The 16750-nt window shown below is 38.9% G+C and overlaps 1 protein-coding gene across 2 annotated transcripts; it reads right to left on the bottom strand.

The window, feature by feature from the left end:
• Positions 1-147: 147 nt before the first annotated feature.
• Positions 148-16172, bottom strand: API5 (apoptosis inhibitor 5). Of its 2 annotated transcripts, none has more exons than XM_065838650.2 (14): positions 15982-16171; positions 12261-12422; positions 11239-11332; positions 10142-10207; positions 9627-9778; positions 7993-8199; positions 7363-7467; positions 6696-6785; positions 5961-6142; positions 5675-5768; positions 5109-5165; positions 3886-3962; positions 3400-3536; positions 148-2304 (listed from the first exon to the last, which is right to left on the bottom strand). In XM_065838650.2, the coding sequence occupies exons 1-14, from the start codon at positions 16048-16050 to the stop codon at positions 2225-2227; spliced, it is 1572 nt and encodes a 523-aa protein (XP_065694722.1). In that variant the 5' UTR covers positions 16051-16171; the 3' UTR covers positions 148-2224. The 2 variants fall into 2 exon arrangements, with proteins under 2 accessions (XP_065694722.1, XP_065694723.1); XM_065838651.2 differs by lacking the exon at positions 148-2304 and adding an exon at positions 2340-3121 and having other exon boundaries at positions 15982-16172.
• Between the last annotated feature and the right edge of the window lie 578 nt (positions 16173-16750).

Below are 16750 nucleotides of genomic sequence, written 5' to 3'. Positions count from 1 at the left end.
TACTAAAAATCTACTCCTTATTGGCAAACAGCTCAATACATCTATAGCAATCTAAGGAGTAAGTCACTAAACCAAAAAATACCTCAGTACCTTTTTACTAAGTCAACACAAGATGTTGCAGAGTAACTGTGAAACAATGAGCCAAACAAAATTACAAAATGAATTTATTCCAAAAGTGTAAGGGAACATTTACAATTCAACAAGATGGCGAACAGCTGTCTCCACAAGAACTCACTGCATTAAAATTAAATATGAAACTGGGGTGGGAGGGGGGTGAAATCTAACTACTTCTGAGGCCACGAGAACTTTGCGCATCACCTCTGAAAATCAGGACTCCTGTAAAGAAAACTCACTCAAAATTCAGTGAGAAAATGAGCTGCTAGTACCTAGTTATTAGTCTAAATAGAAACTCTATTTAGGCTTTGAGATCACATTTTTAAATCCTTTCAAAACACAAATTATAGCCAGAAGTGCAAAATGTCTTCCCACACCCCCCCCCCCCCCAGTGGAAGCTTATTACCCATCTAGTGCCTACTTCCAGAGTGACATTCTGATCTCACGAATTTGTCCTTGGAAGCTCGTTGCCAAGGTTGCTGGTTTTAGTGACAAATCTGAGTTTAGCAGCTGGCATGTAATCAGAAATGCAAAGTCAGCTCACATGTCCTGGAATGCCCAAAGTTTGCTGCCTACTGCTCCAGAGTTAAGCAAAACCAGACTTCTAATTTAGCATCGACAAAGTCTCTAAATTTGACACAGTTTCAGTATTCCAGCCTTCTGATTGTAGTGATAAATATCAAAGAGTGTTAATGAAGACACCTGAATCAGATTCACAAGCAAATACAAATGGAACTAGCTGGGGAAACAACACTTTCAGGCATATGTCTATGGATATCAAATGGCTGGACAAAAAAAAGGAGGATAAGAAATAGTCTTCATTCTTCTAAAGGCTAAGCTATCTTACATCAACACACCCTTGAACTTTTCCTCTTTCCAAACTTCTTTCTACTACCTGCTCCTTCCTTTACAATGTTGAATGACCTGAGAAGTAAAAATTTGGAGTGGTGAAAATAAAAAAAAAAAAAGTATTGTGCTCTTACACTGTCTTTTCTGGGTGTACACCAGTAAATATGAATCCCAAGTTGCTGCAGAAAAAAATAGCATTGAATTATTAATTTTCCACCTGAATTGAGCTATGTAGCTGGAATTTCTCAATGTTACCCAAAATACAATCTTATTTATATATTTTTAAATGCAACTGTATTGGTAAAAAAAACCCAAAACTGATGACCCACCCTCAACCCCCCAAAAACCACAAACCAGAAAATAACCAACCTTCAAGTGCTAACTAACCCAGAAATCTGCAAAACATAGAAAAGAGCCAGGTGGTACTATGGTCCAGCTCGAGCCTATGAAGCTTAATCACTGAATCAGTCTTTACCCATTCCTGGAATAATTCTAGTCATTTATTGATTTGTTTTTCCTGTTCATTTACTGAAATTTCACGGCATAACTATATGCACATATTAATATTAAACATTAAAAATTCATTTGCAAAACAGCACTTTTGCATTACAATGCACGGAGAAGAGTAAGATGTGCAAACCAGAAAACATCACATTCTCCACATCTCTAAGTAAAAGGATTGCTTCATGCTACAAGCAAAATAAATTCCCATGTTGCAAACTTAAAAAAACCACCACGTGTCTCATTCAATTCCATCAAAAAAGTAAATCAAAGCTAATTTAACAATGGTACTCTTCTCCACATATTGCAAAATATGGTTACAGATGAGGAAAGGATTACTTCAGCTGCTAAGCTTATCTGACATGTATCTCTGTCATCATGCCTTTCCTGTCCAATACTTAATACATAAACTCAACTATATAGTTTCAGTTATGCAGTAGCTGATTTTTAGGTTAATATACAAACTGTCAAGATGTAGCTTTTGGTAAAACATTTCTGCTCTTTTCCAATCTTGAATAAATCCTGAAGACACTTCAAAAATAAGAACCCAAACCTGCTGACTGTAAGCATCCAAAAATACAGCTGTAGTTTCACTATGGACAAGTTGTAGTCCGTTAGAAAAGTAGATCATACATACAAAGGTATAAAGAACATTTAAGTCAGTCTTAGTGGAAGGCAGTCCTTGAAGGAAACAATACTCCAAACTTGCAGAGTAGCACTTTCACTTTAGCCCTTCAGGGCCATGGAAATGGTGGTCTACTCAGTAGATTCTTCCTCGGCTACGATTGCCACGTCCTCCCCAGCCTCTTCCTCGTCCACCCCGGAAACCACCTCTTTGCTCTGAAATAAAAGTCAAAACTTTTCATAAGGACTTTACACTGTACACAGATTAAAATTAAACAGCAGTAACTAGAGAAACTGAAGGCTGACTTTAAGTCTCTGAGGTTAATCCTGCTTATGTACCATGAGAACTCCAAGTTACGCTTTGATGACAACAGATCCCACTAATTGTAAAAGAAGGTCAGGAGAACTAGCCTCTCTAGGCTTAATAATATGATACATAACTACCCCATTATTTTAGAACTATATTTGGGCCAACTCATTATCACAGAATTGAAAACTGGTTTGTAAAGAACTTTATTAGGCTACCTAGCTCATTCTTCTGTCCAGTAACACTGTGTCAATCTTGAGGTGTTTGTCTGACTGCTCCTAGTGATTTTACAAATTGATGGAAAACCACAACTTCGTCAGTATGCCTGTCCTTTTCCATCCTTAACGTTATCACCTGCAACTTAAGTTTCTTTTTTGCTGGGCTGGTATCTTAACTATACCAAATTAAAAATCTTAGATGGATCCCAGTTGGATCTTACACAGGTTGCTGCCATTGTTGGGCCTATTCATCCAGTCTGCAACTGCTCTCATGTTCTGCCCAAAAGTGTGATTTGCAGAGAGACAGAATCACTGCGACTGGGGGCATGGAGACACAACTGTGTATGGACAGTGAACCTGGCAATTCCCAGTTGTTCTGGATCAGATCTGCAACATCAGCAGTAGCTGTAACAGCAATTCAGCACAGGTCCAGTTGTGTGACAGGTGGTGGCCCAGCTCTGCCACTTGCAAAAACTGGTCTGTCCAATGGGAAATCTGGGGTGCGAGTCTGTATTCCATAATAGAGAACACAATAATACAATTACTAACTCTATGTATTAAAACACTACTAAAACTACCTTGCAAATGACATATAGTTATAGGCTGGTAACAGTAAAACACTGTAACAGATCAGCAGCTAGAAAGAGACCATTACACAAAAAAAATTGGTGACAGTACAATTTGATCTTCATAGAATGTGATAGTAAATTTGCTTAATTTGTTTGTTCCCCCCACCCTAAAGCACAACTGTAAATAGACAAAGTTTTTCCAAGCTGCCTAACTTACCATAAGAAAAACTACCCAGGTTACTGCTGTATTTTCCACTGGGAGGATTATATATTTGCCTGGCATCCCTTTTTGGTCCTGCCGAAGCTTTCTTTGGGGGTGAACTTGAGGTTGTATCTTCACTTGCTCTTTTTTGACTGACAGAAGAAAACAAAACCAGATTATTACACCCTTGTAGTGACAAGTACAGAACAGCAGTTCAGCCTCAAAGATCAACCACTGTAAGCCAGTAGCAACTAATGAAGATGCCCTAAAAAACACTTCAAAAGAGGAAATAAGCTAGTCTCCAGTTGATGTGGTCTACTGTATCCCTAAAGCCAGACTAAGATTATCACTCCACAGCCTTAATTTATTCCAGGATGGGCATTATTTTTTATTATGAAACTTTTAGCTCACGTGTCTTGTATATAATACATACACAGCTTGGGATCTTTATTTTGTAATCGGCAGAAACTAACAGTTTTCTTTTAAATGAAAAACTCTTACCTTGCATCTGCCTTCTGTACAGGTTTCCAGGACAGTGTAACTGTGCTTTTATAAGAAGGAGGAATGTGGAAGAGATCCTATGGAGACAAAATTAGACAGTTTACTCAACAGTTAAATTCATGTTGATTGCACTTCAGAATTTTAGCTACCTACTCAGACTCCAGAATAACAGTTACTTTCCAACAATTTTAAACCATTTTTGAAGTCACATGGCAGAGGGATAAGGTGTCAGTAGCTAACCGCCTTATCTGGCTGCCTCAGCTAATACACTTTACAAGGAAATTTGAATAAGGAAGAAACTTTTTACAATGAGGGTGGTGAAACACTGGCACAGGTTGCCAAGAGACATTCAAGTCCAGGCGGGATGAGACTCTGAGCAACCTGATCTAGTTGAAGATGTTCCTCCTCATTGCAGAGGAGTTGGATTAGGTGACCTTTGAAGGTTCATTCCAACCCAGACTGTTCTACAATTCTATTCTATGATTCTAAATGAGATTTGTATTAACAAAATAGTGTCTTAGACTGACATGATATGCTTTCTTTCTTTCCCTATGTAAATCAAGCATCTTACACTGGACTACAATGGCTCCTGCAGGGAGACATCTGACATCCCTGCTATGATGGTAAAAGACAGGCTTCTCAATACTGTTGCCAAAGTTTCCCATTTGAAGAAAGTTTTTTAGTGACTGAAGGGGAGAGAGCGGAAGGGAGGGGAGAGAGGAAAAGGTGGTTAGAAGGAATCAGAATGGTTTCAAGCACTCTGGATGGCAGTGTCTTTCTGCAGCTCATCTCTCCTAGACTCTTTGGAGAAAATTATTATGTATAGCAGCTTGCTTTGCCTCCTCCCTCCTTTCCAACTTCTTGCACCTCTTCAAACTATTCCTTATCCTTCCCTGCTACTGGAAGAAAGGGAAACGATAAGGACAGAGGCTTGGACAGAATCCAGAGACTCCTAAAGCAAGTTCTTCTGCTCCTGCAGGCAACTAGGAGCTGCAAAAAAGGGCCTTAACACCCCACCCCAACAGCAGCAGCAGCAAAGGCTAAGCTGCATAAATGGCAGATCCATGTCTCTTCAGAAACAGTAACGTGGACAGCAACGCTGAGCTGACTAACACTGACAAACATAATAACACAATATAACTCAGTTCAGATTGATATAGTTTTTTTTTCTGTATAGGTTACTCTACCCTATGAATTTCCTCCTTCATAATGTCAGGACTTACCTTGATTAAAACATTAATGTTATTGGTTATTTTCAAGGCAACCACTTTAATCTTGTTCTGTAAAAAAAGAAACACCACTGAAAACCTATTCTACTAGCTTTAAATTATGCCAACTGCATTTGATGAAGTCGTGAACATTAAAATCACTGCTCTTCCTAGTGAATTGCTATAGCTGTAATAATAGTGAAAGGTGTGTACACTTCTGAGTTTTCGTTATAACTAGTTTTAGGCTTTTTGCAGTTTTACACTATCTAGCTGCTTTTAACGTTCCAGTGTACTTCCCACTAAAATTTCCCCCCCAATATATGAACATTTTCCCTTTCAAAAACGCAGAGCACACTTAAGCTAAATACACATAGATGCAGAGAGTAGCTAACAGTAGAACTAAAAGATCATCTTAGCTTGCAAAATGCAGCATCCGGTAAGATGCACTTGCAACAGATGTTAACAGTATTATTCCCTTAATCTATCTGCACACTTACAACAGACTGCAGCCCACTAACATAGGCCAATGGCTATTTTGGTAGGCTCAATTAGAAAAATTAGAATTCCTGAACAATATTCACCTCCTCTGTTTTCAAGGCATCTCCTGTTTTTCCTTGAAGTGCTAGACGAAGCTGTCGAATATACACCTGCAACCCTCGAGCAAAATACTGTAACCTGAAAAATTTAAAAGCATAGTCCCATAAAATAAAAGCATAAGCAAAGGCAAGTAGTAATCTCAATTTTTCCCCTCTAGGTAAAATGCTCAAAGTAAGTCTTCTGCCAATCTGAATTGTGCTTCTTTAGCATCCAGACAATAATAATTCACATTTTCTAAGACAACTGTAACACCTGCCTCTAAATGATTACCTGATTTTAAAGTCTTTCAATTTCTCTGCATTCAGCTTGGCTGTGAGGAAGTCTGGAAGTTTACGGCCCAGCTGATGGAAGCTGTACAATAAACACTCCACATAACTGAACTGCAACTTGGGCTCTTCATTGCCAGCATTTTCTCCATTCTCTGCTTCCTCTGGAGGAAGGGGCATATATTCCTAATGAACAGAAAGGTAAAACCAAGGTGTGAGACACATTTACAGAGAATGACCATTCTTTTGCAGTGTTTGAACTGGAGGGTTTATTTATGCTGACAATTTAAGAAATATCCCCCCATTCCCATACTAACATGATGAACTGCTGCATGAAGTCCTGGTACAGGTGGTTTGCCTAGACATACATGATGTATCACCTCTGAGGAAATAATACAGTAGCACTGCTACCACAGCAAGCACCAATGCTTCTGAAACAGTGCTGAATTTGCCTAAAATTATCAGTGCAGATATAGCCTTTCATGACATCAATATAAGCCTCTCATGACTATAAAATTTAAAAAGAACAAAACCACATGAGTTTACTGGATTAAAAGCATTGTGCAGGTTAACAAATCTACAAAGCCTTTGAATTGCAAAATGATGTTTGACCTTATATCATGGACAAACCTATCTTTGAAATAGCCACTTAACAAAAAGGAGAAATAGATAATTTTTTTTTTTAAATCATCAAAACAAACTAAGAATTTTACATGAGTAAAAACTGAATCAGTCTTACCAGTAATTTATCAAACAGCTTCTTCAAATTTGATTCAAGTTTTTCCATATCGCCACAAAATGAACTCATTTCAGCAAGAAGCTTCAAAACCTACAAGGATAGCCAGGTTTTTGTGTGTTAACTGAAAAGTACAAAGGCTTAACTTTCAACCTAGAAGCGTATCACTGTGGCTGGGACACTGGAGCTCAGCTATCACAATAAAACCCCTCCCAAGCATCAGCAAAGAATATATGGAGGATGTCTACAGCACAGCTCACCTTCAAAGTGAGATTCTCAGAGATCTAACTGAAGCTGCAGCGCTGATTAACATAAATAAAATTATAGACATTAAGCCACTCCCTTAGGAGGCTAAATTAGCACAAACCATGCAGCAATCATTTCAGTAAATGCTATGTGCTTAAAAAAATTGACAGTAATATAAAAATGATTACACTGATCTACTTATTCTAGCCTTGCCTTGAAAGCTCAGGACAAATGGCACACACTTTAAAAAGCAATGCTCAGTCATGCGTCAACGCAGCAAACTTGTTTTTTCCTAGTGTAGCTAGTTTTCCTACAAACCAAGAACAAGAAAACCACTTAGGAAAGTTTGTGATTTTAAAAATAGCTGTCTTCATCTAAGATGCTGTTGTTTTATGACTTGAAAGACGTTTTAGCTTGGGCTTACCTCTAACTGGATATCAAGACCCTCCACGGGGGTAGTCAAAGAACTGAGGTTTGGCAGCACATGTTCACAGAAGTAAGTAACAAATTTTGTGGAATGAACATTTTTCTGCAAAAAACACCACGAATCATTCAGGCTACAAGTCTGAAGAAGTGTTATCCCCCTATCACTCTGACACCCTTATAAATGCCTACGATACAGCTATAGCTTTAAGCACAAACCATGCAAGGTTTATTAAACTTCCCTCTAACTCCTAAAACACAGAGAACCTTTCAGGTAACTTAAACTCAGGGGTTGTCTGCAACAGAGGCTGAAAAGCAAGCACTGCAGTTGCCTGGCATCAGACTTGAAATAATCAAACTCATACATGTATGAACCTACTGTGAGAATCTTGTCATAATTCACTGTGCCATCTTCAATTTGAAAGAATATGTTGAAAAGCAGAGAATAACACAAAAGCTCTTTGTATTCAGAGGCTTTAAGGATGTTTTCCAACATTTTAATACATTGGAAGCTGAAGGTGGAGAGGTACTCATATGCTGTCATTCTAACTTAACTACTGAGAACACCAAAGAGAAGCTACAGCCATTAACTTGTCACAATATTCCTCATGCAAAGCAAATAAATACATACTGAGAAGAGTGGCACTGCCTGTCGAGTACACTGTAGAAGTCTGTCCACACAGTCTGGATCAGATGGATTGAACATTTGTTCCAGGTCAGCTTGTTCGGCTACCAGTTCCACCAGTTGTTGCCTTCCACTCACTGTCTGTAAGCTTTTTAATCCTGACAATATTTTCATGAACAGAACAAATTCCTCGCCTGTCACATCTTCCAGCACCTTAATAGAACACCAGAAAATGTATTTCTATGGTGGTAGTTAGCAAACCTCCCAGTCAAACCTACCTGATTTGAAAAGGTAAAATATGCAAATATTTAGCATTTAAATTTAGTCACTAGCTGTTTAAAAACACCAGTTTAAAGGAACACATGAAAACATGCACTGTGTGCACCTCCAATTTAAAGTAGCTGCCATCAAGCTGTGCATAGGAAACTTTATTTTTATTGAACTCTAACCTTATGAAGAAATTTATCTAACAAAATGGTATGCTTCAGGCAGAATAAATTTTAAATCAATATCTACTCATTATTGAGAAGCAGAATAAATATTAAATGAAAAGCTATTCATTATTGATTAATACTTTTTATAACTTTCTCAGCTTGGGGAATGCACAGGAATCCCATAAAATTCAACAAAGACAAATAGAAAGTCCTGCACCTGGGATGAACTAACTTAACTTCCCTGCATCAGCACACGGTGGGGACTGACCAGCTGGGGAACTGCTCTGCTGCAAAGATCCAGAGGGTTTTGGGAAACAGCAGGCTACACCTAAGTATCTGCAGCATTCCTTGGGTGATGTAGTGTCCTGGGCTATGACAAGTATAGCCAGTAGACTGAGGGAAGAAAAGGGATCGAGGTTTCTCCTTTGCTATGCCCTCAATAGACCAAACCTGGAATACTGCACCGAGTATCAGGCCCTCCTGTATGAGGAAGTTGCTGAGAGGCTTTAGAAAGCCCAGCCAACAAGGTGATCAGTGTCTAGAGCACATGACCTGTGAGGAGAACCTAAGAAAACTGGGATTTTTTCAGCCTTAAGGAAAAAAGTCATAAGGGGATGATGAGGCGATCTAACACTAATCTTCCAATACTCAAGAGCAAGTCGTGAAGAGTAGAAGCCAGGTTCTTTACTGAGATGGACAGGGTGAGAATAGGAAAATGATACAAAACTGAAATGGGAGGTTCCAACTGGATAAAGAAAACAAACAAACAAATCCAAACCAAAAACCAACAACATAACCTCACAACACACTGATGACAAACATTGGAGCTGGTAGCCCAGACAGTATGAGAAATCTCCATCCTTAGAAGTTTTCAAAACCCAACTGGACAAAACACAGAAAAACCTGATCTGAATTCAGGTGACCATGATTCACTAAGGTGATCAATCTCCCAAAGTCCCTTTCCAATGTGAATAATTCTATGATTCTAGTAAAATTCACTCTTACAGGATGAGAAGAGCCTAGCATTATTTTAGCACAAAAAAAGTGCTGCAAAGTTTGGATTATAACAGAACAGGATAACTAGAAGATCACATTTGTACAATGTTTAACTCCACATGTGGTTTAAACAAACAGACCTCCAAAGCAAAGCCAGTGATAAGGGATGGTTTAATTATACTTAAATTTGTACTGAAATAAGACGCTCACCTTCTTTGATTCAGTCAATATGAACTCTTCTACCTCCTTTGTCATCACCTCTTCCGGCAGGGTTTTCAGTTTTGTAGAGAGGAACTTGATGGCTCTCTCTCTCACAATATCCTCTCCCTGAAGAATTTGACTGAATAACCCTCCCAAAGTCCCTGAACAGAAAATAAATCACGTAATGCAGATTATTTTAGAAGTTAAGAGCTGAACCATCTACGCAGAAGAAAGAAGTTTCCTCCTGTAAGAATCCATGACACATCTTAAAATAACTGCTATGCTAAGTTTTAAGAAAAAACACATTTTTCACATAGCTTGACATAAGAACCCACTTTCTTGTATTGGTCTGTATAATTCAGATACACAATTATTGAAAAGTTCAGTATCGTTTGTAAAACCAAAGAGTGCGCCTCTAACTTTTACATTGTAACAGGAAGATACAAAATTGAGTCCTGTTCTCACCTTACTAGAGACTGGGAAACATTAATAAAAGACATTTATAGAAAAAATGTGTCCTTTACCTTTAGCATCCATCTTAAATATACTGAGCAAAGCATTGTTCACCAAATTGAATTCTGCAGAATCATCTGAAGAGAGAAAAAAACCTGATATGCATATCCTTGAAATGCAAACATAAAAGCAGAAAAACAAAGATTTCTCACACCACACAAGAAGCATACTATCCTCAGCACTTAATTATAAACATAACTTGTATTTTTGACAACTACTAGACTGAGGAAGTAGAAAGCCACAATTATGAAAGCTGGAAGTAAAAAAAAAAAAAAGCTACCTGCCACTTCAGTCTCCCTGCCAAAAATATAACATTATAAACTCAATAGGACCGAAAAATTGAAGGGAATTTATTAATCAATATATTTAGTAATTTTAAGGAACAGTTGAATAAACAAGCTGACGTTTACTAAATTAAGATAGAATAAACAGTTATTTCTTCTTAAACTCTCCAGTAATCTATGGTATTTCTAGGAAGGAGAAACAATTTTCCTCTTGAACGAAATGGAGAAATGTGTAAGTCTCAAAAAAAAAAAGTATCTTATGAGAAGCCTAGAGACTTAATCATGCGTTTTTAATACAAATTTGAATATCTAATATTTAGCACTATATAACTTACTGAAATTAAAAAAATACATACTGTATATTAAATTATGAATCAAATATTTTGTATCAAAAATGCATTGTATGGAAGAAAATGCCTTCAGGATTTTTTGAGTTCCTAAGTACTTGTATTAGAAATCCAATAACTCTTTCAGAAGGCAATTTGCTGCAGTCCATAACCGGAGGGTGGGTTTTTTTTTGTTCCACCTCCCCGCCCTTTTTCTACAGATGTTTTCAGAGAACTTGAAAGAAATGTTATATTCAAAAGACAGATTTTCAGTTTAGATTAGGGTAATTAGCAACCTTTCATGAGAAGCAGCAACATAACTGTACAGCAAATATAAAGGGAATGGGGGGAAGAGCAGAAATAGGACATGAATGGCACCAGGACAGACAGCTTTGTAACCAATTATGGATCAGCAGAAAACATTTTACAGAACAACACTATAATACATCTTCAAGCGTGCCACAGGAAAGCAGCCAGGAAACTACCAGCGTCTCCTACCTGACTGTAGAAGCTGAGTCAGGATGTCTGCTACCCGAGGAAGATTATCTCCAGTGGCAAACTGAGGCAATTCCTTGATTGCTTGTCGCCGGATCTGTCAAAATTGTCAGTATTTTGAAACAAAAAATTTCAAAAATTAAAGAAATTAAATAAAAAAAATCAGGCAATTCAACTAAGAAAGTTTGGCAGAAATATCAGCCAAATTTGAGAAAGTGACCACATATCCTTTTAACATGAATACTGTATTCAGAAAGCGATGTTCAAGTCTCAGAATTTAATAGCAGTCCAAACTTCATATTTACTATAAAGCTATTATGAAATATCTATGAAGAAAATAATATATTTTTCTTAGATCTAAGCAGCACTGAAGAAAAAACAAATTTGAACAGCATCTCTGTTCACAAAATCACTATTTTGATCAACAAAATAAAGGGTTGGAATATGTACTATGGAGTCTTATTTGCTAACAGTAAGGATAATTTTATAGTTGGACATACTGCAGAGATAAACTCTAGGTTTTGTTCCCAGCACTCACAAAAATCCTTGAATGATCTCCCCAAATCATTTAAGATCTGATAATCAAAGATGCTTCAAAGGTACAGCTTCTATCAATACCACAGAAGCAGCACGAAGCATCTCAAGACTTCTGCAAGAATACTACATTGTGAATCGCATTCTCATGGTTCTCAGGTGCAAACAAAATTTTCTTGCCTCCCAGAAGGCTTCATTAGAATCAAATACCACATTGTATTTTTTGAAAAGAAAAAACACGTAATAGATATTAAAATAAACCATATGTAAGTTTATTTACACAGAGTTATTCCTTTGATCAATGATGGGAGTGAAGAAGACAAATGTGAACTGATATATCTTCCCATACCGTCACACAACAGATTCTTCTATTGCAGGTCTTTTCCAAAGACCAACCCTCCCCACCCAAAAGACACAGCCTATTAAAAACAAAATTAAAAAAAAAAAAAAACAAACAACGTATCAACTTGCTACACCATTCTTATTCTTACCGAAACGTCTTCATCCTCACAGAGGTCCAACTGGGCATTGATAGCCGAGTCAGCTAGCTCTGGAAAATGCTTGAAGAACTTAGGAATAAACTGGGCTGCAAGTCTCTTCTCCTTGGCACCTCCTTTCACGCCATCCAAGATCGCCTGGTATGCATCCTTATGCTGAAAGAGGAAAACCAGAATACATAAACAGAAAAATCCTGGAGTATTCTCAAGACAAGGAAAGGATTTTTTTCTATCCCACTCACTTCAGCTACTTAACTATATACGAGCTTCATACAAAGAAATAAATTTAGCTCGTAGACCAATATAACCATCCCACTTCACTAAAATTTGCCTCTATTGACTGGTTTTTACTGTTATTCAGGTTCCTCTGTCTGTTCAAGTGCTTACTGTTCAAACTGCCAGCCTGAAGGCTAACAGCTCTTGCATACCACTTGAGATTAGATTAGTGCAGACTCAAGGAATTATATGATCTCCTTTACTTGACTTGGGCAGTTTTTCAAGGCAATTCTGGCTTTTGTTTGCTTGTTTATTGTCTCTCAAGTAGAGTCTACCTGTCCCAACAACTGTGCCACTGGAATGGACCATAAATGATTTTTAATGTATATTGTGCTAAAGCATCTTTGGCACCTATTAAAGCAGTTAACTTAATGTGAGATTAAGCATAGTTCTTCAAAGATCTGTTAACAGAAACTAGATCTAAAAAAAAATCTCCAGGTGAAATACAGAAATAAAGACTTCAGCAACAGAGTTGCTGAATATTCTCTAGCTGCTCCAACTAGAATCAAACAGGTGTTTCTGACTGTGTGCCTGCAGGAGTGAAACTTTAGAATAAAAGGAAGTCTTTGCTGTGGTTAGCTACGTGTTTGCAAAGTAAAAGTCAGCATTGTTAGTATGCTAGCAGAAATCAGAACCGTATATGATTAACTTTCCTCATGGTTGTGGAAAGAGTGTTTTAGACAACTTATCCTACTTTGAACAGCAAAGGACACTTTGCTTTATTTACATTAAATTTCCCAGAGCCACATGTTATCATCGCCCCAACTCCACACAGAAGTTCACCCATAACAAACAGAGATACTAATTTACAAAGCAGTACATTGCACTAATTTCCTCTAACATAAGCTGTATTTTAACATTCACTACCAACGCTCCTTAAACACTCCCTACACCTTGTTGATAACTTCATGCTGCCGGATTCTGAACTGGATTGGGATACTGGTCTGGAAGAAGAATAACCAAGGAAAAAAAATGGTTGTTTTTCAGCCATTTCATATCCCCATCTGGTTTGGTCTGCAGCTGTGCCAACACAGAGCACTCAATAGCAAAGGCAGGAGTGAGCCAACAAAAACTAATAGTGAAATAAACATTATTATAGTCACAGGTTTTCAGACTGCACATTAAGAACAACTTTTTTTGGTGGAACAAATTACTTAATACATATTAAAAAAGCATTCATACAGCAATGAAAGAGAGTAGTTTGTATTCCATGGATTTGTATTACTGCATACTAACTAATCCCTCATTTACGCAAAATACAGTTCAGGCAGTTTATTTTACCCTATACCTGGCATCACCAAAAGCTCAAGGAAAAAAAGCAGGCAACTGCAGCAGCAGTGTGAGCCTTCAGTTTTGCACATTTCCTCCCAGTCTGTAACACAAGAATGTCCTAAGCCAGAGGTATAGTCCAGATAGTTATTAAAAATAACTGTTGAGTGACCAATCAGTCATTGATTTATCTAGATTAAGTCTTGAACCAGTACATCCTCTGTAATGTCCTATGAGAAGTTTTGCAATGTGTTATGAAGAAAATCTTGTCTTCCTCTTTATTTTAAGCCTATTTCCTAATAGCTTTTTTCAAGTTCTCACCTTAAATTCACTCACAAGGTAGACTCATAATATCTGAGCCTCTTTCTCAACTGAAACACTTTTACAAGTTCAATACTTCCAGGCTTTTAAATTACCCCTCTTCACGTCACACTTCTGGTTGTTCCCTTACGCTTCTCCTCATGTTCAAAGTCTCTTTTTTTAAGACAGGGTGACTTTTTGTAAGTGAGAGATCATATTCATAAGGTTGGTAAGAGATAATAAAGTAATAAGTGGGATAAAACTGATGAATCAGGAACAATTACTCATAGCTTCTCGGAATGCAAAAATTGGAGACATCAAATAAGATTATGAAATGCCAAGTTCAGAAGAGATCACTCCTTCACAAAGGCTAATGAAGTAATGGAACATTTTGTCACGAAACGTTTGTATGCCAGAAATATAATCAGTTTAAAAAAAGTATCACGAAAGTACACTGAAGAACAATCTAGTGAGATATACTAATTACAAAGACAGTATCTCTGACTCTGGAAGCTCACAAGCTATAGAGAAGCAAAGCTGGAAAAGTGTATTGGAATCATAACTCTGTAGTTACCCTTGGAGGTTTTTAGACATCTGCTATTGATTCCTGTCCCAGGCTTCATTTCTGAACTATGCTGGAATCTGTTCTACCAAAGATGGTAATTCCTGTTTTGCAAAAGCTACTAACAATAGTAAAAACTATGATGGACCACTAATTTGGAAGATGACACAGTAATAGAGTCTGGTTTATTCTGTATCTCTCCATATAGTTCCCAAGACTTTAGTCGCATTTTTTGCTTGGCTCTGAGATGATGTTTTTGCTGAACTGTCTACAAGGATGCTTTGTTTCGCTAGAGCATAATTACACAAGCAAAGTGAATAGACTCGAATTAAAAAGAAAAAAAAAGAATTAAAAAACAACACCCATCATATTATTTGTTCTCTTAAAGAACTTTCCAAATAACCTTGTATAGTAGTACCTAGTTTAAAATCCACTGCTAGGTATATGCAAAGCTACTTTATTACTCATGTGTGTAATCACAAAAAAAAATGAAAAAATCTGTTGCTTTTTCAGGTAGCCATTCAGTAAAATGAGAGCCCAATGCAATTCAAAGACTAGTTTTAATTAACCATAATATTTTATACTGGCAATATACTACGTCATCCTCTCCTTTTAAATAATCAGTAATGATATAAACAAACGGCACATCTTGCCAGGATTCTACAGGTAAAAACCTCCTTTAGCCATGAGGATCGAATTTCCATTTTTGCCCTAAGTAAATAAAATAAAAAAAAAAAAAAAAAGGGGGGATGGTGGAAGGGCTACGGGCAATTATCGAACCATAATAGACTTCACCTTCCCCCAACAAGCTTTTTAGCAAGACAGCCTGCCAAAAGCTCTCCAGAACTGCAGTGCAGTGGATCAGATGTGGATGACTAGTGGTGTAATCTTTAAGGCCTGAATTCGCCAGGTGAAACTCCCGGCGCCCAATGCAAAAAAACAGTCTGACTCTAGCTAATAACTAGTTAATATCTGCGACGCCACATTTTAAAGGAGAGCAGCCGACAGGACGGGAAGAGGATGCTGCAAAAGCGGCCAGAGCTACTTCCGTCCTTGCAGAACTGCAGCCGCGAATTCATCTCTATCCGCCTCTTCCCTCCCCCTGCCCGGTTCGTGAAGAAACCCACACCGAGAACAGCCCCGGGGGCTAGCTACTTGTCCGGCAGGGCGAGCAGCCCCTCCGGCGGCACCCCTTCCCGCTCGCCCCGTCTCAGCCGGCCCAGGCCAGAACTCCCCGCGGCGGCGACGCCACTGCGCTACTCAAGCCCGAGGCCTCGTGAGGCCTTGCAGGCCGCAGCCACGCCGCACCTGGCCTGCCGTCTCAGTGGCGTCCGCCAGGATCCCGTAGTTCCGGTAGAGCTCCTCCACGGTGGGCATGGTGCGGCGGGGAAGAGGCAGAAACTGCCGCTGAAACCGAGGCCGCCACTGACGCCGCCGCCGCGCAGGCCGCCGCTACCGCTCAGGCCGCCGCCGTCAGCACCAACGAGGCGGAAGTCCCAGAGCAGCTGTTTGCCGGCCCCTGCGCAGCGCCCCCAGGCGGCTGGCGGTGGAGCTGAGGGCCGGGTTAAAGTGGCAGGGCGGGGGGGAACTCCCCGCAACGTGCTGTACATGTTTTACGCCCGCGGAGCTGAAGTGATATTAAACTGGTATTCAGTGTAAACGGGAGTGCCCCGGCTTCTGCGTGGCTCCTCGTGTCTGGGTTTTAGTCATCGTAGCACAAAGCACAAGGCACTTTCACAAGTGCTGCAGTTACAAGGATTTCACCATGAGCCGGGATTTGTGCACCTGGCGCTTGGCAGCGGCGCCTCCTGCTGCTGGGGGAGCGGGACGCGGTTGCTCAGGGGTGCGCCATGGTCTTCACCTTTTGAGGCCTTTTTTTTTTTTTTTTTTTTTTTTTGTTCCCCCCTTCTCCTGGGCTTTCTTTCACACTCCTCCTTTTCCTGATTGCTCTCTTCCCCCAGTTACTCGTTTCTGTATCCCATTTTGTGTCTCATATACAAATAATGTGAAAGATGCACAGAAGTGCCTGTCATACACTGAGCTCCTGGTGCAAGAAAGTGACTGGTTTAATGTGATT

This window comes from Patagioenas fasciata, chromosome 5 (assembly GCF_037038585.1).
Source record: "Patagioenas fasciata isolate bPatFas1 chromosome 5, bPatFas1.hap1, whole genome shotgun sequence".
Classification (NCBI taxonomy): Eukaryota; Metazoa; Chordata; class Aves; order Columbiformes; family Columbidae; genus Patagioenas; species Patagioenas fasciata.
Note: the sequence above shows the minus strand (reverse complement) of the source record. Positions and strands in the feature narration are given on the sequence as shown.

What these genes read in the sequence shown, in the direction of transcription:
- API5 (XM_065838651.2), bottom strand. Translation starts at nt 16,050, where the DNA reads ATGCCCACCGTGGAGGAGCTCTACCGGAACTACGGGATCCTGGCGGAC. An exon ending in TTGAAAGACTTTAAAATCAG is followed by an intron (nt 5,769 to 5,960) that starts GTAATCATTTAG and finishes TAAATTTTTCAG; the next exon opens with GTTACAGTATTTTGCTCGAG. An exon ending in ACATTAATGTTTTAATCAAG is followed by an intron (nt 3,963 to 5,108) that starts GTAAGTCCTGAC and finishes TTGTCTCCATAG; the next exon opens with GATCTCTTCCACATTCCTCC.